The sequence below is a fragment of the Cherax quadricarinatus genome, chromosome 12 (assembly GCF_038502225.1).
Source record: "Cherax quadricarinatus isolate ZL_2023a chromosome 12, ASM3850222v1, whole genome shotgun sequence".
NCBI lineage: Eukaryota > Metazoa > Arthropoda > Malacostraca > Decapoda > Parastacidae > Cherax > Cherax quadricarinatus.
The window spans coordinates 31,153,449-31,180,667 of record NC_091303.1 but is presented as its reverse complement, the minus strand read 5'-3'; the positions used below and the strand labels follow the sequence as shown (position 1 = coordinate 31,180,667).

The 27,219-nt window shown below is 39.3% G+C and overlaps 1 protein-coding gene across 2 annotated transcripts in view; it reads right to left on the bottom strand.

Moving 5' to 3' along the window:
- The window catches only part of LOC128696476 (lysophosphatidylserine lipase ABHD12-like), a 156,199-nt gene that overhangs the window by 116,543 nt on the left and 12,437 nt on the right, over positions 1-27,219 (bottom strand). For both annotated transcript variants that reach the window (XM_070084304.1, XM_070084305.1), the window contains 2 exons: positions 13,343-13,425; positions 879-997 (listed from right to left, as the gene is read on the bottom strand). In XM_070084304.1, the coding sequence (XP_069940405.1) occupies positions 879-997; positions 13,343-13,398 (175 nt within the window). In that variant the 5' untranslated portion in view covers positions 13,399-13,425. The remainder of the gene's footprint in view (positions 1-878; positions 998-13,342; positions 13,426-27,219) is intronic.

Below are 27,219 nucleotides of genomic sequence, written 5' to 3'. Positions count from 1 at the left end.
TTGTATTCTAGTTTTCTTGGTCTCATTTTATAGAATGGAAGACATATTACAGAAATAGAGATGATTTTGACTGGTTTTACAAAGAAAGGTGCCTTGAAATTGAGCTCAAAGTAGCAGAAATGTTCGATTTTTACCAAACTTCAAAAGTAAACAAATCGTGCCAAGCGTGCAATACACGTCAACTGGTGAGTCTAATATTCTTTCACAAGTGCACCAATAATATTTATACCATTTTTTACACTAATGCAGTAGTCTGCATAACAGTAAATCTTATATTTTTTGTGGAAATAAAAATTCAAAGTGGAAAGCAAAAGAATATAAGAGGGGCCTTGAGACGTGAATAATGACTAGAGGAAATGTCATTTTAGTGCCAGGAATGTCTTTCTTGTTTATTCTGGACCCTATTCGGAAATTGGCATCTTTTGAAATTTGTGTGAAATTGGCAAAATTGCTAAATTCTGACCACTGTACTGGATAGTTGAATTTCATAAATGAGTGGTTTCTTGCACCCATTCGATAGAAAAAATGGAGTTCTAGCGAAATATTCATGTTTTGTGTCGACTAGTACAGTGAAATTGGCCGAAAATGGGGCTCAAAGTGGGCAAAATCGCCGATGCGTAAACATCGCCGAGACCGCTAACTTTGCGAGAGCATAATTCCGTAAGTTTTCTATCAAATTTCAAACTTTTGGTGTCTTTATGATCGGGAAAAGATTCTCTATCTTTTCATAAGAAAAAATAATTTTTTTTTTTTTTTAAATTTGGCCGACCCTGAGAACGAGTTTCGGAGAGGGCCTGTCGACCCTCAAAGGGTTAAACTACAACCAGTATTCAAGATAAAATTCTGATTATGTTAACAAAGCAGTGTAGCATACTTACCAAAATTTAGGAAGACAATATGTCGTTGAAGTGCAGGAGAGTAATGAAATACCAATGGAATGATGAAATACACGACAAACAAAGTCAAAATGGCACCAACAATTACAGACTTCAAGGCTCTGTAAAAACATATTAAAATTAGATAGCAAAAGAGAGTTGAGGTGGTTTAGTTATCAATAAAGAGAGATGCAGAAGAGGACAACCAAAAGGGTGTATAAATTGATGTGGAAGGAGGGAAGGGTTATATGGAGGGTTTGAAGATTTTCAGTGATAGAGGTTTCCTATTGGTCATTATTTCTTATGAATGTCTATACAGCATTAAGAACAATAAGTTAAAGCAAAATTTAAAGAATTTTTCTCAATGTTATTAATGTACATGTAAAAATAAAATACAAACAATTTCAAAAATTCAGAAATGGGAAATCTCAAATCTGTAACTTCAAGATTCATGAAGCTCCCATGGAGAATTATTAAAGTCTTCAGTAGAGTAAATGCATCTACATGCTACATGTTCCTTTTTTTGCTCCACAGGCAGACTGGACATTATCTGGGTGTTAAGCAAATGTTTAAACACCAGACTTATCAGAGTAAGGCTCAAACAACATAATACATATGTTGTGGCCCTTAACCCTTAAACTGTCCAAACAGATCTATGTTCACATGCGTAGTGCTCCAAAAGTAGATCTACGTTTTTTTTACATATTTTCAAATATAACAAAAAAAAAATGTAGATCAAAGTTATTTTTACATGCTTTCAAATGTAAAAAAAACAAAAAGAAGATCTACATTTTTTACATACTTTCAAATGTTGAAAAAATGTAGATCTACATTTGGACAGTTTAAGGGTTAAAACCAACAAGAATAGAACTTGGAGAAATGTTGCTAGCAGACATGATCATGATAATTTATATCTAAATATATACAGTAGGGCCCCACTTATATGGCAGGTTAGGCTCCAGGCTACTGCCGCAAAGCAGAACGCCATTTTTTTACCCTTATAAATCCATATAAATGCCAGATAAGTTTACACTAACATATATTAAGTTAGCAATAGAACTAGGCATTAAAAAACAATAAAAAGTAAAATACACACACAGTACACTCATTATTTACCTCAAAATATATGTAGTCTTACTGTAGGGCAAAAGGTGAGTAGTATTTACTGTAAGAAGTCAGGTATGGTAGCCCTCCTGGCCACCCCACCCACACATAATATACTACAATGCTTAAAGTGCCCTAGAGCGATAAAATGCACATACAGTACACTCATTACTTACCTTAAAATATTTGTAATCTTAATGGTCTTAATGCAGGGTGAGAGGTGAAAAGTTTTTATTTGTAGAAAGTTGTGCGAGAGGAGGTATGGTAGCCCACCTGGCCACCCCACCTACTATGACATTTAAAGTGCTGTAGAGCAATAAAATGCATATACAGTACACTCATTACTTACCTTAAAATATTTGTAGTCTTAATGTAGGGCGAGAAGTGAGTAAGCGAGATAAAAATGAATAAATGAGAGAGAGAGAGAGAACAAGTAAAAGGATAGAGCTGCAGAGTGCTATGTAAACAAACACATCTGGTTATGGTTGATACACTTTCATACAAACACCTTACACTGTGTACAAGTTGTCTCCACAGAGGTACAGTAGAATAAATAATGACCAATGCTTCCATTCTCACGTAGCATCATTTTTAGAAGGAATGATGCTATTACAAGTTACAATTATTATTATTACTAATTATTATTATTATTATTTTTTTTTTTCAACAAGTCGGCCGTCTCCCACCGAGGCAGGGTGACCCAAAAAAGAAAGAAAATCCCCAAAAAGAAAATACTTTCATCATCATTCAACACTTTCACCACACTCACACATTATCACTGCTTTTGCAGAGGTGCTCAGAATACAACAGCTTAGAAGCATATATGTATAAAGATACACAACATATTCCTCCAAACTGCCAATATCCCAAACCCCTCCTTTAAAGTGCAGGCATTGTACTTCCCATTTCCAGGACTCAAGTCCGACTATATGAACATAACCGGTTTCCCTGAATCCCTTCACTAAATATTACCCTGCTCACACTCCAACAGATCGTCAGGTCCCAAGTATCATTCGCCTCCATTCACTCCTATCTAACACGCTCATGCACGCTTGCTGGAAATCCAAGCCCCTAACCCACAAAACCTCCTTTACCCCCTCTTTCCAACCCTTTCAAGGACGACCCCTACCCCTCCTTCCTTCCCCTATAGATTTATATGCTTTCCATGTCATTCTACTTTGATCCATTCTCTCTAAATGACCAAACCACCTCAACAACCCCTCTTCTACCCTCTGACTAATCCTTTTATTAACTCCACACCTTCTCCTAATTTCCACACTCCGAATTTTCTGCATAATATTTACACCACACATTGCCCTTAGACAGGACATCTCCACTGCCTCCAACCGTCTCCTCGCTGCTGCATTTACCACCCAAGCTTCACATCCATATAAGAGTGTTGGTACTACTATACTTTCATACATTCCCTTCTTTGCCTCCATAGATAACATTTTTTGATTCCACATATACCTCAACGCACCACTCTCCTTTTTTCCCTCATCAATTCTATGATTAACCTCATCCTTCATAAATCCATCCGCTGACACGTCAACTCCCAAGTATCTGAAAACATTCACTTCTTCCATACTCCTCCTCCCCAATTTGATATCCAATTTTTCTTTATCTAAATCATTTGATACCCTCATCACCTTACTCTTTTCTATGTTCACTTTCAACTTTCTACCTTTACATACATTCTCAAACTCATCCACTAACCTTTGCAATTTTTCTTTAGAATCTCCCATAAGCACAGTATCATCAGCAAAAAGTAACTGTGTCAATTCCCATTTTGAATTTGATTCCCCATAATTTAATCCCACCCCTCTCCCAAACACCCCAGCATTTACTTCTTTTACAACCCCATCTATAAATATATTAAACAACCATGGTGACATTACACATCCCTGTCTAAGACCTACTTTTACCGGGAAGTATTCTCCCTCTCTTCTACACACCCTAACCTGAGCCTCACTATCATAAAAGCTCTTTACAGCATTTAGTAACTTACCACCTATTCCATATACTTGCAACATCTGCCACATTGCTCCTCTATCCACTCTATCATATGCCTTTTCTAAATCCATAAATGCAATAAAAACTTCCCTACCTTTATCTAAATACTGTTCACATATATGCTTCAATGTAAACACTTGATCTACACATCCCCTACCCACTCTGAAGCCTCCCTGCTCATCCGCAATCCTACATTCTGTCTTACCTCTAATTCTTTCAATTATAACCCTACCGTATACTTTTCCTGGTATACTCAGTAAACTTATTCCTCTATAATTTTTACAATCTCTTTTGTCCCCTTTCCCTTTATATAAAGGGACTATACATGCTCTCTGCCAATCCCTAGGTACCTTCCCCTCTTTCATACATTTATTAAACAAAAGTACCAACCACTCCAACACTATATCCCCCCCTGCTTTTAAAATTTCTGTCATGATCCCATCAGTTCCAGCTGCTTTACCCCCTTTCATTCTATGTAATGCCTCACGTACCTCCACCACACTTACATTCTGCTCTTCTTCACTACTAAAAGATGGTATACCTCCCTGGCCAGTGCATGAAATTACCGCCTCCCTTTCTTCCTCAACATTTAAAAGTTCCTCAAAATATTCTCTCCATCTACCTAATACCTCCCTCTCCCCATCTACTAACTCCCCTACTCTGTTTTTAACTGACAAATCCATACTTTCCCTAGGCTTTCTTAACTTGTTTAACTCACTCCAAAATTTTTTCTTATTTTCATTAAAATTTCTTGACAGTGCCTCTCCCACTCTTTCATCTGCTCTCCTTTTGCACTCTCTCACCACTCTCTTCACCTTTCTCTCGTAAGCTACCTTTTCTCTTTTATCACACCCTTTACTTCATCATTCCACCAATCACTCCTCTTTCCTCCTGCCCCCACCCTCCTATAACCACAAACTTCTGCCCACATTCTAATACTGCATTTTTAAAACTATTCCAACCCTCTTCAACCCCCCACTACTCATCTTTGCACTAGCCCACCTTTCTGCCAATAGTCGCTTATATCTCGCCCGAACTTCCTCCTCCCTTAGTTTATACACTTTCACCTCCCTCTTACTTGTTGTTGCCACCTTCCTCTTTTCCCATCTACCTCTTACTCTAACTGTAGCTACAACTAAATAATGATCCGATATATCAGTTGCCCCTCTATAAACATGTACATCCTGGAGCCTACCCATCAACCTTTTATCCACCAATACATAATCTAACAAACTACTTTCATTACGTGCTACATCATACCTTGTATATTTATTTATCTTCTTTTTCATAAAATATGTATTACTTATTACCAAATTTCTTTCTACACATAGCTCAATTAAAGGCTCCCCATTTACATTTACCCCTGGCATCCCAAATTCACCTACTACTCCCTCTATAACATTTTTACCCACTTTAGCATTGAAATCCCCAACCACCATTACTCTCACACTTGATTCAAAACTCCCCACGCATTCACTCAACATTTCCCAGAATCTCTCTCTCTCCTCTACACTTCTCTCTTCTCCAGGTGCATACACGCTTACTATAACCCACTTTTCACATCCAATCTTTATTTTACTCCACATAATCCTTGAATTTATACATTTAAAGTCCCTCTTTTCCTGCCATAGCTTATCCTTCAACATTATTGCTACTCCTTCTTTAGCTCTAACTCTATTTGAAACCCTTGACCTAATCCCATTTATTCCTCTCCATTGAAACTCTCCCACCCCCTTCAGCTTTGTTTCACTTAAAGCCAGGACATCCAGTTTCTTCTCATTCATAACATCCACAATCATCTCTTTCTTATCATTTACACAACATCCACGCACATTCAGACTTCCCACTTTGACAATTTTCTTCTTCTTATTCTTTTTAGTAATCTTTACAGGAAAAGGGGTTACTAGCCCATTGTTCCCGGCATTTTAGTTGACTTTTACAACACGCATGGCTTACGGAGGAAAGATTCTTATTCCACTTCCCCATGGATATAAAAGGAAAAGTAATAAGACCAAGAACTATTAAGATAAAATCAAAGAAAACTCAGATGAGTGTGTATAAATAAACGTGTACATGTGTGTGTAGTGTGACCTAAGTGTAAGTAGAAGTAGCAAGACATGCCTGTAATCTTGCATATTTATGAGACAGACAAAAGACACCAGCAATCCTACCATCATGTAAAACAATTACAGGCTTTCATTTTACACTCACTTGGCAGGACGGTAGTACCTCCCTGGGTGGTTGCTGTCTACCAACCTACTACCTTATTTTTATTATTATTATTATTACAAGTTATTATTATTATTACAAGTTATTATTATTATTATTACAAGTTATTATTATTAATACAAGTTGTTATTATTATTATTATTACTTCTTTCTTTCTTTCAACACACTGGCTGTATCCCACCGAGGCGGGGTGGCCCAAAAGGAAAAACGAAAGTTTCTCCTTTTACATTTAGTAATATAAACGGGAGAAGAGGCTACTAGCCCCTTGCTCCCGGCATTTTAGTCGCCTCTTGCAACATGCATGGCTTACAGAGGAAGAATTCTGTTCCACTTCCCCATGGAGGTAAGAGGAAATAAACAAGAAGAAGAACTAGAAAGAAAATAGAAGAAAACCAAGAGGGATATGTATATATATGTTTGTACATGTATGTGTAGTGTTACATAAGTGTAAGTAGAAGTAGCAAGACATACCTGAAATCTTGCATGTGTATGAGACAGAATAAAAAGACACCAGCAATCCTACCATCATGTAAAACAATTACAGGCTTCCGTTTTACACTCACTTGGCAGGACGGTAGTACCTCCCTGGGTGGTTGCTGTCTACCAACCTACTACCTAGAATTATTATTACTATAATCATAAAAAAAAGTGCTAAACCCACAAGGGTCATGAATAGCTATAGATAAGAGTGAGAGCATAAGAAAGAAATATTTTTCTACACTTATCCCCCAGTAACTGGTGACTGACTAGAGAAACTTTCTTCTCACACTCCTACAAACAGCTTGATAAACAAATCTCATATTTATGTCAATTTTTATACTGTGGGTGTATCATGTGTATATGCTATGTACCATCTGTCCATTTAACTTTGTTTACCATTACTTAATTTTAGTCCCTTATATATTTTCTCCTTTATTTTAGCTTTATATAACTACCCTAGTTTATATATTCACAATTGTTAAAATAATCAAGGTGCTATTCTCAGGTGCTAAAGTAGAATAAGTTCACAATTTTGCCATTATATTCCAAAGCTCATTTATTTGATTACCACATTATTGTTCACCACAACCTATATTAGTCCCTTTTATATTATAATTTTATACTATAATTCTAACTTTAAAAAATTACCTTTATAGTACTACCTACTATCATATTCCCAAGCTCCTTTATTTGATCATCACTTTATTTGTATTAGTCGCTTTTACATTGTCTCCTTTATTTTAGCTTAAAAAAAAGAAAAAGAAAACTACCTTAGCTCATTATTTTACATTTGTTAAATAATTCAGGTGCTATTTTTTAGCTTAAGACTATTTACTTTGTTTTATACTTAATTCTAACTATAGATTCACTACAAATCTTATGATTACAAGCATTGATCCTGATACCAACCTCTTATTTAATGACTTAAATGAATCAAACAGTTACTGTAATTACTACACTGCAGAACAATCAAAGGCACTTCTCAGTGCCAACAACAACATAACTATCTTTAACTACAATATCAGATCTTTAAGCAAGCATTACGATGACCTCATAGCATTACTAAATTCCTTACATGCCAATATGTCCATCATTACACTAACTGAAACCTGGCTAAAGCCTGATAGTACAGATGTCTATGCCATTCCTGGTTACACAGCCATACACAACTGTAGGCCAGATCAACAAGGGGGTGGCACAGCCATATACTACTCAGACCAACTAGAATGTATCACTAATACTTGCACAAGGGATGAACATGGGGAATATATAATAGCTAAATTCAAATCCAAATACCTACAAAAACCTCTCACATTGATAAACATCTACAGAGTTCCACAGTCAAACATTAGCCAATTTAGTCAAAACCTAGGAAGTATGATAACTGATGCACGCATGAACAAAGATCACTTACTACTCTCAGGTGACTTCAATATAAATCTCCTGCAAGACCAGGACCCACACATTACTGAATTCACAAACACAATGAGTAACTGTATGTTACTACCAACAGTAACAAAACCTACAAGAGTTACAGAGACTAGTGTTTCCCTACTTGACCACATCTGGACCAACACCATATCCCCTTTAAAATCAGGCATAATTACAGATAATACCACAGACCACTACCCTACTTTCCTCATAACAACTCTTGGTAAACTACCCCAAGACACTACTAAAGTCACCTTCAGACTTCACAATGAGGCAGCCATTAATAACTTCACAACAGCAGTAGCAAACATTGATTGGCACACTAAGCTAGAAATCTATACAGATATTGACGAATGTATTAATAATTTTCTAAAAAAGACCCAATACCTCTATAACAAGCACTGCCCTAAAAAAACTAAACAGATGACAGCTAAGAGACTGAACAGTCCCTGGCTAACACCCAGCATTCTCAAATCCATAAATACAAAACACCAATATGAAAAACAGTACAGAATGGGTCACATAACCAGAGACCAAACAAAACGTTACTCGTCAATCCTAACCAGCCTGATAAGAAGGGCAAAAAAATTGTATTATGAGAACAGATTATCCAACTTACGAGGTGATATAAAAAAGACCTGGAAAACCCTATCAGAAATTCTGGGAACAAAAAAGATATCATGAAATAGCGAAATAAAATTAGCAAAATCAGATGAACCCCAACTCCCACCAACAGAAACAGCAAACAGACTCAATGATTTCTTCTCCACTATAGGACAAAACCTTGCCAATAAAATCCCAAGCTCAGATACCCCACCAAATGACTACCTCACCGGCAACTACCCGAACACACTGTTCCTAGCTCCGATTAACCCATACGAAGTCTCCCTTATTATCAACGCACTAAAAAACAAGGCAGGAGATTTAAATACCTTACCACCCTTTATATACAAAAAACTGTCACAAGTGCTATCACCAATCATTGCAACACTCTTTAACAAATCCATTGAATCCTCCACCTTCCCTACAGTACTCAAAATAGCAAGGGTCACCCCGATCCACAAAGGAGGAGACCAAACAGAGTTGAATAACTATAGGCCAATATCCAACTTACACCCTCTCTCAAAAATCTTCGAAAAATTAATTCATAAACGAATCTACTCCTACCTTATCTCCCAAAACATGCTCAACCCCTGCCAATTTGGATTCAGGCCTAATAAAAATACTAATGATGCTATTATACACATGCTAGAACATATATACACTGCAATAGAGAAAAAAGAAGTCCCACTGGGGATCTTCATTGACTTACGTAAAGCTTTTGATACAGTTGACCATGACTTGCTCCACGTAAAATTGTCACACTATGGTATAAGAGGGCACTCCCTCAACTACCTCAAGTCATACCTCAGCAACAGAAGCCAATATGTGTACGCAAATGGGGCAAACTCTTCTGCGCAACCAATTACAGTTGGTGTCCCACAGGGAAGTGTCCTTGGCCCTCTTCTCTTTCTCTTATACATAAATGACCTTCCAAATGCTTCGCAATTACTCAAACCCACACTATTTGCAGATGACACTACATACGTCTTCTCTCACCCGAGCCCAGTCACGCTAGCCAATACTGTAAATACCGAATTACAGAAAATATCTACCTGGATGAGGACTAACAAACTTACACTAAACATTGACAAAACCTACTTCATTCAGTTTGGTAACAGAGCTACAGATGTCCCTCTTAACATAATGATAAACGGATCACCTATCACAAAGCTAACAGAGGGAAAATTCTTAGGAATCCACCTTGATAATAGACTCAAATTTCATACACATATACAACAAATTTCTAAGAAAATTTCCAAGTCTGTAGGCATACTATCGAAGATACGGTACTATGTTCCACAGTCAGCCCTCCTGGCCCTATATCACTCTCTTATTTACCCCTATCTCACCTATGGAATTTGTGCATGGGGCTCAACAACAATTAACCATCTCAGACCACTAATTACCCAACAAAAGGCTGCAGTTAGAATGATAACAAATTCTCACTAGAGGCAGCACACTCCACCAATATTCAATACACTAAACCTACTCACCATACAAAACATCCATACTTATTACTGCACCTATTACATACATAGAACACTTAACTCTGATATTAACCCTCCCCTCAAACATCTCCTTGCCAACCTCAACAGAACACATGACCATAACACAAGGCACAGATCACTCTTTGTTCCTCGTGTCCATCTCACACTATGCAAAAACTCAATGCACATAAAAGGCCCTAAAATCTGGAATTCATTACCTGTAAATATAAAAGAAACACTACCTGTTTATAAATTCAAGTCTCTTCTCAAAGATCACTTACTCACCCAAAACTAAATAAATACTGAATAACTGAACCTTATAAATTGTATATCTTAAATGTTTCTCACAATTATATCATATAAATGTTAAACCTAAAACCCAATCTAACTTTATTATTTTTTAAATACACTACCTAACAGAATACTCCATACGACTGAATGTACAGCAATGCATGCAACCATATGACCTGTCTTTGTAATACTCATTTGTGCTTTATAGTTATCTGTTTACAATAATGTAATATCACTGATTTCATCATTGCTTAGTTAATTTTAATTAAAGCCAGCCCGTAATGCTATGCATAGTGTAAGTGGCTTTGGCATGCTGCTCTTATCTGTATTTTTTTGTACCTCTTTATGTATGCTCAAATTGTTAATAAATAAATAAATAAATAAATAAATATAATTTTGAAAAAATATCATATATGGATTAATGAAAATGTCTATATTAACGTAATATATGACATTTAATGTGCCCAAGAGATTATTATATGGCGTCATGAGTAGAGAGGCTCTCGGTGATTTTAATGTGTACCTGCATGCCAGCACAGTGTGTAAGTATATTTAGGTACAGGTACACATAAGTATAATTATCAGATTACATATAAAATACAGTGGAACCTCGGTTTTCGTGATTCATCTGTTCTAAAAAGTCTGACGAAAACCAAATCGTACAAAAACTGAAATAATATTTCTCATATGAAATAATGTAAATCCAATTAACCCATTCCAGACACCCAAAAATATTAACAAAAAATACATTTTATAGAGAATAACTACGGTTTTACATACAGAAAACAATGAAAAATAAACATAAATGACTAATGAAATGGATAAATGAACATTTAACATCACTTTTACCTTTATTGAAGACTCTTGTTGGCATATGGAAGATGGCAAGGAGGGGAGAGGGAGGAGGAGAGGTTTTTATTTGGAAGGGGAATCCCCTTCCATAAGGACTTCAGGTATCAAGGCCCTATCTGGGGTTACTTCCCTTCTTTGTCTTTTACTGGCACTAAGACCAGCTTTAGAGTCACTGTACCCCTGTCGTACAAAAAATCTGTCCAGAGGTGTCTGTTTCTGGCGTCTCATTAAGATTTGCCTAAAATGACACAAGGCATTGTCATTGAACATGTTACAGACATGGCTTGCAACAGCTTTGTTAGGGTGATATTTCTCCACAAAACTTTGCAACTCACTCTACTTTGCACACATCCTTAATCACTGAAGAAGACACATTCTCCCCTCTCTCTTCCTCCTCCTCTGAAGCAATTTCCTCAGCTGCAGTCTGTTGCTGTCCCAGTTGAAGGTCGGGTCTTGCAGCTCTTCAGTGGTTAGCTCTTCCCTGTGGTTGTCCACCAACTCTTCCACATCCTGGCCATTCACATCCAACCCCATGGGCTTCCCCAAAGACACAATAGATTCCACAATAGGTGTAGGGTCATCAGGGTCAGCCTCAAACCCTTCAAAATCCTTCTCAAGGACACATTCTGGCCACAATTTTCTCCAAGCAGAGTTCATCATGCTGGAAGTCACTCCCTGCCAAGAATTATCTATAAGGCTTATGCAATTGAGGATACTGAAGTGATTCCTCCAAAACTCTTTTAGTGTCAATTCAATGTCTGAGGTCACTTCAAAGCACCTTTGAAACAGTGCCTTGGTGTAGAGTTTTTTGAAATTTGAAATGACCTGCTGGTCCATGGGCTGGATGGGAAGAGTGGTATTAGTGGGCAAGAACTTCACTGTGATGAAACTAAACTCCTCCAACAAGTGGTCTTCCATATCTGGAGGATAAGCAGGAGCACTGTCCATCACCAGGAGGCACTTGAGTGGCAACTGATTTTTCCATGAGGTATTTCTTTGCACTTGGGCCAAACACTTCATTGAACCACTCAATGAAAATTTCCCTCATGACCAATGCCTGATTGTTAGCCTTCCACATTATACACAATGTACTCTTGATAACATTTTTCTTAAGCACTCGGGGATTTTCAGAGTGATACACCAGTAAAGGCTTCACTTTAAAATCCCCACTAGCATTACCACAGAACAAAAGAGTTAGCATATCCTTCATAGGCTTGTGTCCTGACAGTGCCTTTTCCTCCTGCATGATGTAGGTCCTCTTCAGCATTTTCTTCCAAAAGAGGCTTGGTTCATCACAACTGAAGACTTGTTGGGGAGGAATCCTTCAGCCTCTACGTATTCCTTAATTTCATCAATGAATTCTTCGGCCCCACGTTTGTCCGAAATTGAAGCCTCGCCATGCCTTATCACATTGTGTATGCCAGTTCGCTTCTTGAATTTGTCGAACCAGCCTCTGCTGGCCTTAAATTCACTAACAGCAGCACTCATTCCAGGCATTTCCTTTGCGAGATCCGCATGCAACTGCCTTGCCTTTTCACAAATTATCGCCTCCAAAACACTATCTCCCACTAACTGTTTTTCGTTGATCCACACCAACAACAACTTCTCAGCATCTTCGACTGTTTGTGATCTCTGTTTCATTAGCAAATTTACTCCTTTCGCAACATCAGCTTCCTTGATTTCTTGTTTTACCACGGTGGAACTGATCATTGATGTGGACTTCCCATACATCCTGGCAAGATACACCACGCATATGCCACTTTCGTACAGCAAGTTTTGGTCATAATTTGAAATTGCTGCATTAGCGGAATCCTGTAAGGTGAAACGCCATAAAGCGGGGCCCTACTGTATAGTTACAATCTTAATTTTTTGAAAGATAATACACCTTAGAAGTAAAAACAAAAAAATATCGAATAACATACTAGGGTAAATCCTAAAATCTCAGTAAGACTTATGATATATAGTTACTGTACTTACATTCCACCAAGCCATAATGATATAAGAAATAGCAGATACAGTAGTCGCTTAATCATCTTTTGTCACCAGTGCTGAATGTAAACCTGAGACAAAGAAGAGAATAAAATATCTAGAGTATAGTATCTGAGAAATGATCAGCATTAACATTCAATATTCTGTTGGAGTGTGAGCAGGGTAATATTTAGTGAAGGGATTCAGGGAAACCGGTTATTTTCATATAGTCGGACTTGAGTCCTGGAAATGGGAAGTACAATGCCTGCACTTTAAAGGAGGGGTTTGGGATATTGGCAGTTTGGAGGGATATGTTGTGTATCTTTATATGTTTATGCTTCTAGACTGTTGTATTCTGAGCACCTCTGCAAAAACAGTGATAATGTGCGAGTGTGGTGAAAGTGTTGAATGATGATGAAAGTATTTTCTTTTTGGGGATTTTCTTTCTTTTTTGGGTCACCCTGCCTCGGTGGGAGACGGCCGACTTGTTGAAAAAAAAAAAAAAAAAAAAAAAAAAAATTCACATGCACAAGGACATGCCACATAATACAAGCACAGGAGGTCCCAACACATAAATGCTCCAAATTACAAACATCCGCACTTACAAATGAGACACTTAAAACAAAACAAAACAAAGGTTTATTTCTTTGCAAAGGTTACAGTGTGTGTTTACATTTCATAATTTGATTGGTACAAAGAAAGCCAATATCAAACTGAAGTTTTACAACAGCCAAGCCACAGTAACAATATGTGAAGCAACCATCCTTTGCACTATTATTATCTAAACAAACAACTCAGAGGCAAGAATTACCCATGAGATTGGAGGATGGATTGATGAAGAGACCAATTTGACAAACGTTTGTTGATTGGTCTGCTAAGAGGCAGTAGTTAGTCCCCACCAGATGAAAAACAGAGCTGTCTGGGACTGTGATTCTCATCAGATGGCACTGCATGTTATACACATGCCTGTTAGTGACAAGAAGTCCACATGTAGGGTAAGTGACACTAAAACCTGCTTCATGAATGCCATAAATCCACAGAATCACTGAAGTGCAAGGAAAGTGATAACCTAGGCACCTGCAGTGACAGCCAGGAAGAAGGGTCTTCTGTGTGGGCTACCATCAATGGGCCATCTCAGAATAGAAGACTGAATGGGCCTTAATATAGTCGAAGACAACCTGAACGGACTGCTTTGAGTTAAGACTGCAATAGGTGATAATGCCAAAGAAACATCACTTTAACAGCATGGGGGAAGAGGATATCCTAGAAAGATACCCAGGAGATGTACTGGCTCTTAGCACTGTAGACTTGAATAGCCTGCATGATGTTGCTGGAGTGGGCCTCTGGAAGAGGAACTTGATGACAACTGCCAAGGCAAGATCTGAGTCCAGAATATTGTTAATACAGAAGAAATTACTAGAAGACTCTCCAAATGGAGAACCATCTAGCACTCCTAGTAATAATGTTTTGCCACAAAACTTGCCTCCTCACAGGAGAAACTTTTCAGCCACAGAACAGACTGATAAACCTCCAGTGTAGAGGAGCAGAGGTTGAATATATACCGAGAGCTGGAACAACTGTAGAACTACACGGAGAAGCCAGGGCCACAGTTGGAGAAAATGAGGTTGCCAATGAAGGCATGTCTGACAAGCATAGAGATAACAGTGGTAGAATGAAAGCTACTAAGCAAAAAATATGATGCAGTCAGAGGTAGTGGGCAGAGATGAGAGGAGATCCCTGATGGAGAGAAGAGGATGAGTCCCATCAAGAGATGTGGAGTGAATAAAGAGGACCCAAATCCAAGAAAATCAAAAGTGCAGACAGGCCCAGCATCAGGGTACAGACTGGAGAGCAGCCCCATGGCAAACTCTGAAAGCTAAGAAAGGGAGTTAAGAGGCAGCACAGGAGACTGATGCTTTAGATGAGACATGGGGACAATGGACCAAGGGGAATTTCCATAAGCATGATGAACTCTAATCCCAGGGAAAGAGGGAAGCAGAAGTCAATGAACCCCCTCTTCCTGCACGACTATTTCTGTATAATAATCATGAGGGAGCACTGAACTTGTAGGGGTCATACAGCATTAGGGGAAATGGAAGTTATTCAATATTGATCCAAGAAAGAGAGCACAAATCCAATTTCTTGGATGAAGAGCCCCTCACTGGCATCAAGGGAACTCCATTGAAGAGTGATAAAATTAGGAGTGGAACCATGCAAGTAAAGTGTCCTACAAAGGCAGAGGAAGATAGCAGAAGGAGTGGTGCCAAGATGCTGTCTTGCTTGAAAGATGAAGGATTTGGGCATGCCTGGGTAGGACAAGAGCTATCCAATCCAAGTCATGAAGGATGGACAATGGACCTCTGGCCTGTCTACCATAGAGAAGTTCAAAAGGTGAAAGCCCCAAAGAGTCACTGGGAACTTCCCTCATGGCAAACAAAGCACAGGGTAGGTAACGATGCCACTCCTTAGGTTTAAGGGAGCAAAGTTTCCTTAAAATGGACTTGAGAATCGAATGCTGGCGCTCAATCCTCCCATTACAGCTGGGATGATAGGGTGTGGTGAAGAGAGGCTTCACTCCCAGAAGTTGGTATAGATGTTGCATTAAGTCAGATGTGAATTGTGTCCCATGGTCAGACAAAATTTCTCTAGGGATGCCCACTCTGGAGAAGATGGAAAAAAGGGCTTTAGCCACCTCTGTAGTAGTTATGGTCTTTAAGGGAATGGCTTCAGGGAAACTCGAAGCATAATCATCTAATGTTAATACAGTGGACCCCCGGTTAACGATATTTTTTCATTCCAGAAGTATGTTCAGGTGCCAGTACTGACCGAATTTGTTCCCATAAGGAATATTGAGAAGTAGATTAGTCCATTTCAGATTCCCAAACATACACGTACAAACGCACTTACATAATTACACTTACATAATTGGTCGCATTGGGAGGTGATCGTTATGCGGGGGTCCACTGTATATATCTATGTCCCCCAGATGAAAGTAGAGATAACGGACCAACGATGTCAATAGCTACTCTTTCAAACGGTACCGTAAAGATAGGCATTTTGACCATAGGTACTTGCCTGGTACCTCGGGAGGATGACAGCTGGCAAACTTTACACGATCTACAATAGGTAGTGACATCTGAGGACATTTTTGGCCAAAAATAGATTTCCCTAATTTTATTTAAGGTTTTACGATGCGAGAAATGTCCGGCCACTGGCAGGTCATGAGCCATTTTAAGAACAGTCTCTCTGCAATGACTTGGAACAACTAAGATGGAATAGTCTATCTCATCTGAATTTAGTTTGAATACTGACTTGTACAAGATTTTTTTTTTTTTTTTTTCAACAAGTCAGCCGTCTCCCACCAAGGCAGGGTGACCCAAAAAAGAAAGAAAATCCCCAAAAAGAAAATACTTTCATCATTCAACAATTTCACCACACTCACACATTATCACTGTTTTTGCAGAGGTGCTCAGAATACAACAGTTTAGAAGCATATACGTATAAAGATACACAACATATCCCTCCAAACTGCCTTTGGATAACTTGATTTTGTTTAGCGGCATTATGGCAATTCTGAAGAGAAGGGCAATTACGTTGTAAATTGACAAAGGAGTCCTTCGATATATCTAAAGGCTTAAAGTCAGGGAAAATCAAAGGATGGACAGTAGGAGAAGCCTGGGCTTTGGTCTGAGTCCTAGTCAAGACATTTATGGTATCGGAGGTGATATCTTCACTTTCATCTAACAAGTGAACCGGTGATCCTACTACCTCGCTTTCGAGAGTAGCATCACTGGTTTTTAATCCCACATGAATCTCACGAGACATTGTCTCATCTGAACTTTCGAGGGGCTTCTCTGACTACAGGAAGAGGATCTGAAACACTTATGTCCATCTTTGGTGATGAAAGGTCAACCTCAGAAGGAAGAATGGCACCTTTTACATTACCTATTAGTACGGAGTAAGAAGTGATGGGAGCTAGTACGGCTTCAGACCAACCTGTGAACCACTTAGACCTAATGTAACAACGGATGGTAGGAAAAGTGTCTGTACGGCCCAAGTAGTCTGAAAGTATAGTAGAGGAATGAGTTTCTTTAAGATTAGGGAACAGCTTATCAGAAATGACTATACATGTGCATCCAGTGTCTCGTAAAATGGTAGATACATTAAGTCCATTAACTGTTCCTGAACAGAAGGGTGCTTGGTCATTACAGTCTTTAAAACATCTTCCAACTTTTTGGACCTTCTTAGAAGGACAATCTGGACGTTTATGTCCCTTAACACCACACAAATGACAAACAGGAATAAAAGAAGTCACTTTACTTTCCACTAGAGGTTTTGATTTCTTAAGGTCTGATGAACCCTTGCCCTTAGGGTTCGATCCCTTTTGGTCTTTATAGGAATTGTGAGCCTCAGCATACAAGTCAACAGCCTCAGCAACTTCCTCAGCTTTAATCAGGTTACGTTCTCTGATGAATGTTCTTATCTGGTGGGGAAGAGCTGTCAGGAACTGGTCAGCAACCATGAAGTCTCTAAGAGATTCATAACTGTGATCAATTCCTGAACTCTCTATCCAAAAGTCGAACAAACGAAAGAGTGTTACTTGTAACCGCTGAAAGTTCTGGCCAGGCTGTAAGGTGGCATACCTGAAATCTTTCCTGTAAGAATTAGTGGTTTTTTGATATGCTTTAAGGATTGCCTTCTTCAGTAGGTTATAATTACATATGATATCCTGCAACAAAGTTGCATAGATATTCCAGGCTGTACCATTCACAGAGGGTAGTGGTATTTTCAAACCTGATAATGTATGAAGTAATGTCATCACCCTCTGTGAAGGGAGGTAAATTAGGTGTTGGAATATGTGCACTAGCTGCATGATGTTCAATTACTCCTTCCTCTAATTGTTGTGCAAGAGTTAACTTTTTATTCTCTAATTCAAGGCGAGCTTTTTTGAGCTCGCGATCCTTTTCTCGCTCTATTAACTCAAGTTCTCTAGCTTTTTCCTCCTGTTCTCTAGCTTTTTCCTCAACTTCTCTATCCTTTGCTCTTTCCTCAAGTTCTCTTAATTTAACTTGTTCCTCACGTACTTTAGCTTGTTCCTCACGTACTCTAGCTCTCTCCTCATGATCAAGTCCATCACGCTCCTTTTTGTCTTCTCTCTCCCTTTCTAACTGTCTATCTTGGTTTTCTCTTTCAATTCGATCTCTCTCCTTTTTATCCTCTCTTTCTCTTTCTGTCTTTCTTGATTCTCTCTCTCTATTCTTTCTCTCTCCTTATTCTCTTCTCTTTCCCTTTCTGTCTCTCTTCTCTCTCAATTCTCTCTCTTTCAAGTCTTTCCTGGATCTTAGCACTAATGAAAGATTCTAATTTTTTCCCTGTTATTCCTAACTTATTCCCCTCATCAATTCTATGATTCACCTCATCTTTCATAGACCCATCCGCTGACACGTCCACTCCCAAATATCTGAATACATTCACCTCCTCCATACTCTCTCCCTCCAATCTGATATCCAATCTTTCATCACCTAATCTTTTTGCTATCCTCATAACCTTACTCTTTCCTGTATTCACTTTTAATTTTCTTCTTTTGCACACCCTACCAAATTCATCCACCAATCTCTGCAGCTTCTCTTCAGAATCTCCCAAGAGCACAGTGTCATCAGCAAAGAGAAACTGTGACAACTCCCACTTTATGTGTGATTCTTTATCTTTTAACTCCACGCCTCTTGCCAAGACCCTCGCATTTACTTCTCTTACAACCCCATCTATAAATATATTAAACAACCACGGTGACATCACACATCCTTGTCTAAGGCCTACTTTTACTGGGAAATAATTTCCCTCTTTCCTACATACTCTAACTTGAGCCTCACTATCCTCGTAAAAAGTCTTCACTGCTTTCAGTAACCTACCTCCTACACCATACACCTGCAACATCTGCCACATTGCCCCATATCCACCCTGTCATACGCCTTTTACAAATCCATAAATGCCACAAAGACCTCTTTAGCCTTATCTAAATACTGTTCACTTATATGTTTCACTGTAAACACCTGGTCCACACACCCCCTACCTTTCCTAAAGCCTCCTTGTTCATCTGCTATTGTTATATTTTCAAAATTGGTCATCCTGTGTTATTTAACTATTGTAAGAGAATATGTTCATCACTTAATATTATAGCGCGAAAGTCCCCGTTTATAGCTAAAATAGAGACTTTCGGCGTTATATTATTATCTGTTAATATATGAAAAATACCATGGTATTATCACTATTTTGTTATTATCACTATTTTGTTATTATCACTATTTTGTTATTATTATCACTATTATTTTATTATCATTGTTAGGTAGGATTTCTTGTGTATATAGAGTTTAAGTCTCGGAACATTGTTCAATTGTTTATGTCTGGCTGGCTGACGTTTGGGTCAGCTGATCCAACCTAACGATGTGTCAACAGACTGGCAAGTAGTCAGTCTGCTCCCTGCTCTAGCCCTGACAACTGATCGTATATTGGCTCTTACGGTGTACAGTTTGAATAGTTTTGAGAATTGGACTCTAGAGCTGACTCAGTTTGTTCCTCATTGCTCTGAAAGATTCTTTTGATATTTATATTCTTGGTCAGTTCAGTAATCCATAGAGATACTTTATGGCCAGATTCAAGGGTCTTGTTAAATCCTGTACCTTTTGTATTTTGAGTTTACAGTCTGGCTAAGACAAAGACATAAATGTTATTGAAGTCTTAAATACAGGAAGAATAATTAAACTTCCTTATTAATGTGACATTTCCATGATTTTGAACTAAATGTATATGGTAAATTTATTGTACAAAGTATTAAGTTACATTAACTACAAAGAGAAGATAAAGTATTGTATTTAAATACTTTAATAAATTTGAATATTATTCTATGGAGTTTCCCAGTTGAAATTATTTCCCCTAGACTCTAAAATACCTTTAAATAACTCGGATCCAAAAATCTTGTTGCATAAGAAATAAATGGTAACAGGCCACATTCTGAAGTTCTTTAAAAAAATTTCTTATTCGCAACAGCTATCCTATTCTCCGTCTTACTCTTAATTCTTTCAATAATAACTCTACCATACACTTTACCAGGTATACTCAACAGACTTATCCCCCTATAATTTTTGCACTCTCTTTTGTCCCCTTTGCCTTCATACAAAGGAACTATGCATGCTCTCTGCCAATCCCTAGGTACCTTACCCTCTTCCATACATTTATTAAATAATTGCACCAACCACTCCAAAACTATATCCCCACCTGCTTTTAACATTTCTATCTTTATCCCATCAATCCCGGCTGCCTTACCCCCTTTCATTTTACCTACTGCCTCACGAACTTCCCCCACACTCACAACTGGCTCTTCCTCACTCCTACAAGATATTATTCCTCCTTGCCCTATACACGAAATCACAGCTTCCCTATCTTCATCAACATTTAACAATTCCTCAAAATATTCCCTCCATCATCCCAATACCTCTAACTCTCCATTTAATAACTCTCCTCTCCTATTTTTAACTGACAAATCCATTTGTTCTCTAGGCTTCCTTAACTTGTTAATCTCACTCCAAAACTTTTTCTTATTTTCAACAAAATTTGTTGATAACATCTCACCCACTCTCTCATTTGCTCTCTTTTTACATTACTTCACCACTCTCTTAACCTCTCTCTTTTTCTCCATATACTCTTCCCTCCTTGCATCACTTCTACTTTGTAAATACTTCTCATATGCTAACTTTTTCTCCCTTACTACTCTTTTTACATCATCATTCCACCAATCGCTCCTCTTCCCTCCCGCACCCACTTTCCTGTAACTACAAACTTCGGCTGAACACTCTAACACTACATTTTTAAACCTACCCCATACCTCTTTGACCCCATTTCCTATGCTCTCATTAGCCCATCTATCCTCCAAAAGCTGTTTATATCTTACCCTAACTGCCTCCTCTTTTAGTTTATAAACCTTCACCTCTCTCTTCCCTGATGCTTCTATTCTCCTTGTATCCCATCTACCTTTTACTCTCAGTGTAGCTACAACTAGAAAGTGATCTGATATATCTGTGGCCCCTCTATAAACATGTACATCCTGAAGTCTACTCAACAGTCTTTTATCTACCAATACATAATCCAACAAACTACTGTCATTTTGCCGTACATCATATCTTGTATACTTATTTATCCTCTTTTTCTTAAAATATGTATTACCTATAACTAAACCCCTTTCTATACAAAGTTCAATCAAAGGGCTCCCATTATCATTTACACTTGGCACCCCAAACTTACCTACCACACCCTCTCTAAAAGTTTCTCATACTTTAGCATTCAGATCCCCTACCACAATTACTCTCTCACTTGGTTCAAAGGCTCCTATACATTCACTTAACATCTCCCAAAATCTCTCTCTCTCCTCTACATTCCTCTCTTCTCCAGGTGCATACACGCTTATTATGACCCACTTTTCGCATCCAACCTTTACTTTAATCCACATAATTCTTGAATTTACACATTTATATTCTCTTTTCTCCTTCCATAACTGATCCTTCAACATTACTGCTACTCCTTCCTTTGCTCTAACTCTCTCAGATACTCCAGATATAATCCCATTTATTTCCCCCCACCGAAACTCCCCTATCCCCTTCAGCTTTGTTTTGCTTAGGGCCAGGACATCCAACTTCTTTTCATTCATAACATCAGCAATCATCTGTTTCTTGTCATCCGCACTACATCCACGCACATTCAAGCATCCCAGTTTTATAAAGTTTTTCTTCTTCTCTTTTTTAGTAAATGTCTACAGGAGAAGGGGTTACTAGCCCATTGCTCCCGGCATTTTAGTCGCCTCATACGACACGCATGGCTTATGGAGTTAGTTAGTTTAATATGTTTATTATGCACCCTATACCCATCCTGTGGGCGGTAGTCAAAAGATTACAGAGGTACATAATGGGTCCAGGGACTGGGCCTCAAAGTTTTGATAGCTGAGCAAGTTACAGAGGTAATGACTTCACAATTTACAAAGGTAATGAACTCACAATTTACAAAGGTAATGAACTCCAGGTAGGTCTAGTCACAATCATGACAAGTTACAAAGGTATTTACAGATTACAGAGGTACACAATGGGTCCAGGGACCGGGCTCCAAAGTTTTGATGGCTGAACTAGGTACAAGGTAATGAACTCACAAGTTACAAAGGTAATGAACTCACAAGTTACAAAGGTAATGAATACTGTAAGAATGGTTACTTACGTTTATACATGGCTGCAATCATGAAAAATTTTTAGAGTAATGAGCAATTCACACTTCCACACCCGGTCACAACTGTAGTGAGTTATTGGTGCAAATGTTGATTGCTGAGTCTCTCTCTCTCTCTCTCACACACACACACACATACAAATTCATACACACACACACACACACACACACACACACACACACACACACACACACACACACACACACACACACACACACACACACACATACACACACACACACATACACAAACTCATACACACACATGCACACACACTCATACACACACACACACACTCATACACACACTTCCACTTCCCCATGGACAATAGAAGAAATAAAGAAGAAAAAGAGCTATTTAGAAAAAGGAGAAAAACCTAGATGTACTCACCTATTTATACTCACCTATTTGTGGTTGCAGGGGTCGAGTCCTAGCTCCTGGCCCCGCCTCTTCACCGGTTGCTACTAGGCCCTCTCTCTCCCCGCTCCATGAGCTTTATCAAACCTCGTCTTAAAACTGTGTATGGTTCCTGCCTCCACTACGTCATTTTCTAGGCTATTCCACTGCCTTACAACTCTATGACTGAAGAAATACTTCCTACTATCTCTCTGACTCATTTGTGTCTTCAACTTCCAATTGTGGCCTCTTGTTTCTGTGTCCCCTCCCTGGAACATCCTGTCCTTGTCCACCTTGTCTATTCCACGCAGTATTTTATATGTCGTTATCATGTCTCCCCTGACCCTCCTGTCCTCCAGTGTCGTCAGGCCGATTTCCCTTAATCTTTCTTCATAGGACATTCCCCTTAACTCTGGAACTAACCTTGTTGCAAACCTTTGTACTTTCTCTAGTTTCTTGACGTGCTTTATCAAGTGCGGGTTCCAAACAGGTGCTGCATACTCCAGTATGGGCCTGACATACACGGTGTACAGTGTCTTGAATGATTCCTTACTAAGGTATCGGAATGCTGTTCTCAGGTTTGCCAGGCGCCCATATGCTGCAGCAGTTATCTGATTGATGTGTGCTTCCGGAGACATGCTCGGTGTTATACTCACCCCAAGATCTTTCTCCTTGAGTGAGGTTTGCAGTCTTTGGCCACCTAGCCTATACTCTGTCTGTGGTCTTCTGTGCCCTTCCCCTATCTTCATGACTTTGCATTTGGCAGGATTAAATTCGAGAAGCCATTTGCTGGACCAGGTGTCCAGTCTGTCCAGGTCTCTTTGAAGTCCTGCCTGGTCCTCATCAGATTTAATTCTCCTCATTAACTTCACATCATCTGCAAACAGGGACACTTCTGAGTCTAACGCTTCCGTCATGTCGTTCACATATACCAAAAATAGCACTGGTCCTAGGACCGACCCCTGTGGGACCCCGCTCGTCACAGGTGCCCACTGTGATACATCATTACGTACCATGACTCGTTGTTGCCTCCCTGTCAGGTATTCTCTGATCCATTGCAGTGCCCTTCCTGTTATATGCGCCTGATGCTCTAGCTTCTGCACTAATCTCTTGTGAGGAACTGTGTCAAAGGCCTTCTTGCAGTCCAAGAAGATGCAATCAACCCACCCCTCTCTCTCTTGTCTTACTTCTGTTATTTTATCATAAAACTCCAGAAGGTATGTGACACAGGATTTGCCTTCCGTGAATCCATGCTGGTTGGCATTTATACTCCTGTTCCGTTCCAGGTGCTCCACCACTCTCCTCCTGATAATCTTCTCCATAATTTTGCATACTATACACGTCAATGACACAGGTCTATAGTTTAGTATGTATGTATGTATGTATGTATATATATGTATATATATATATATGTATGTATGTACAGTGGACCCCCGGTTAACGATTTTAATCCGTGCAAGAGGGGTAATTGTTATGCGAAATAATCGTTATGTGAATGAATTTTCCCCATAAGAAATAATGGAAATAAAATTAATCCGTGCAAGACACCCAAAAGTATGAAAAAACAAAATTTATCACATGAAATATACATTTTCCCACACACAAAGAGAAGGATACATGCACAATAGTAGAGTAGTACATGCACAGTATATATTGTGCATGTACTAGTCTACTAAATGAAGAATAAATGACACTTACCTTTATTGAAGATGCAGCAATGACTGATGAGACACTGTGTCCTGGGAGTGCCTTTTCCTCCTGAGTACTGTAGGTCCTGTTTGGCATTTTCTTCCAGAACAGGCCTTATCACACTGTGTATGCCACTACTATTCTTAAATCTCTCAAACCAACCTTTGCTGGCTTTAAATTCACCAATATGAGCACTAGTTCCAGGCATTTTTCCCTGTTCACCTGGGTGTTAGTCGACTTGTGTGGGTTGCATCCTGGGAGACAAGATTAAGGACCCCAATGGAAATAAGTTAGACAGTCTTCGATGACACTGACTTTTTTGGGTTATCCTGGGTGGCAAATCCTCTGGGGTTAATTGTTTCTTGGTATTCTCAATAAGCCACACCAACAACGGTGCTACAGCAGCAGCAGCAGCTGACAGTGCAGCAGCAGCAGCAGCTGTACCACCAATAGTAGCGATGGTTGATTGGGGTTTATTATACAACCTGGCCAGCTCGGAGACATGCACTCCACTTTCATACTTATCAATGATCTTTTTCTTCATCTCTATTGTAATTCTCACCCTTATTGCTGTAGGGTTGGCACTAGAAGCTTTCTTGGGGCCCATGGTCACTGGTCACTGTAATAATACAAAATATTCCGATTGTATGCTTGGATGTTACCGCGGACGCTGGCTGGTAAACAATGCCACCGGCGGAACATGTGAGCTTGGCTCAGGCCGCACATTGGACGCGTCTCGGACGAAAATCGGTAAGCGGGTTTTTAAGCGGTATGTGAGGCAAAATTTTTGCAATTAAAGTAAGCGGTATGCGAAATAATCGCTATGTGATGCCATCGTTATGCGGGGGTCCACTGTATATATATGTATATATACATGCATGTGCGTGTCTGTGAAGTGTGACCAAAGTGTAAGTAGGAGTAGCAAGATATCCCTGTTATCTAGTGTGTTTATGAGACAGAAAAAGAAACCAGCAATCCTACCATCATGCAAAACAGTTACAGGTTTCTGTTTCACAGTCATCTGGCAGGACGGTAGTACTTCTCTGGTTGGTTGCTGTCTACCAACCTACTACATATTTATGAGATACAATTATTCAGTATTTATTTATCATTAAAATGGTATAAAATACCTGTCGGTATTTTATACCATTTTAATGATCAATCTGTCAGACAGTTACCTAACAGTATTTATTTAGCAGTGGGTGAGTAAGTAATTTTTGAGAAGAGACTTGAATTTATAAACAGACAGTGTTTCTTTTATATTCACAGGTAATGAATTTCAGATTTTAGGGCCTTTTATGTGCATTGAGTTTTTGCATAGCGTGAGATGGACTCGAGGAACATCAAAGAGTGATCTGTGCCTTGTGTTATGGTCGTGTGTTCTGTTGAGGTTGATAAGGAGACGTTTGAGGGGAGGGTTTATATCAGAATTAAGTGTTCTATGAATGTAGTAGGTGCAGTAATAAGTATGGATGTTTTGAATGGTGAGTAGGTTTAGAGTTTTGAATATTGGTGGTGTGTGCTGCCTGTAGTGGGAATTTGTTATCATTCTGGCTGCAGCCTTTTGTTGGGTAATTAACCCTTTGACTGTTTCCGACGTATAAATACGTCTTACGAGCCAATGTTTCTGACGTATTTATACGCACAAATTCTTGCGGCTTCAAATCAAGTGCCAAAGGCCTGGTAGGCTTACACGAGAGAGAATGGGTCTCAGTGGTCGGTGTGTACCCTGTGAAAAAAATCTGGGACCCAGCGGTGCATTGTGGGAACGCCATGTTGTTAGTCCATTTTCACCATGCCTCTCGGTAAGAAGTTCCTCACTCCTCAGCGGATTGGAGGTCTTTTGTTCCCAAGTGATAGCTCTAACAGCGATGAAAATGTCAGTGACAGTGAATTCCAGGGTTTCGAAGTGAGTGTTACCGGAAAAAGTGCCCAGGATAACGTAATTAGTGATGAAAACCCAGATGACCCACAACCTTCGACCTCTGGTGCTGTGCCGGCTTGTTCACGTTCACGTTCGCCTGTACCAGGACGAAAGAGGAAACTATTTGGTCGTGTACAACACCCAGATGATAGCAGTGATAGTGATAGTGATAGTGATTTCAAGGTCATTGAAAGCAGTTCTAGTGACAGTGAGAGTGAATATTTCCCAGTGAAGCGGCAGTATGTACGACGTAGCATGCGGTCTGGTAGTGTTTCATATGTTGTTCCAAGGGGAAGGAGAAACTCTGGGAGCACATCCCGTGGCCCTACACCACGACCTGATAGTGAAGATGAAGATATTGTAATGATGGGTATGAATGGTGACAGTGAGGGAGGAGGCAGTGGTGGTGATAGTGAGGGTGGCACGGCCCATGTGGCACCATCAGCGGGCCACGCTACTACCCACGCTGCTGACGCAGCACAACAACCAGCCTCACCCTACCCCACACTCCCACAACCTGCACCACCACAACCTGCACAACCACAACCACGGTACAATATCCAGACCCGACCAGCAGACCGCAACTGGGATTGGCAGGACGATGACGAGTTTGTT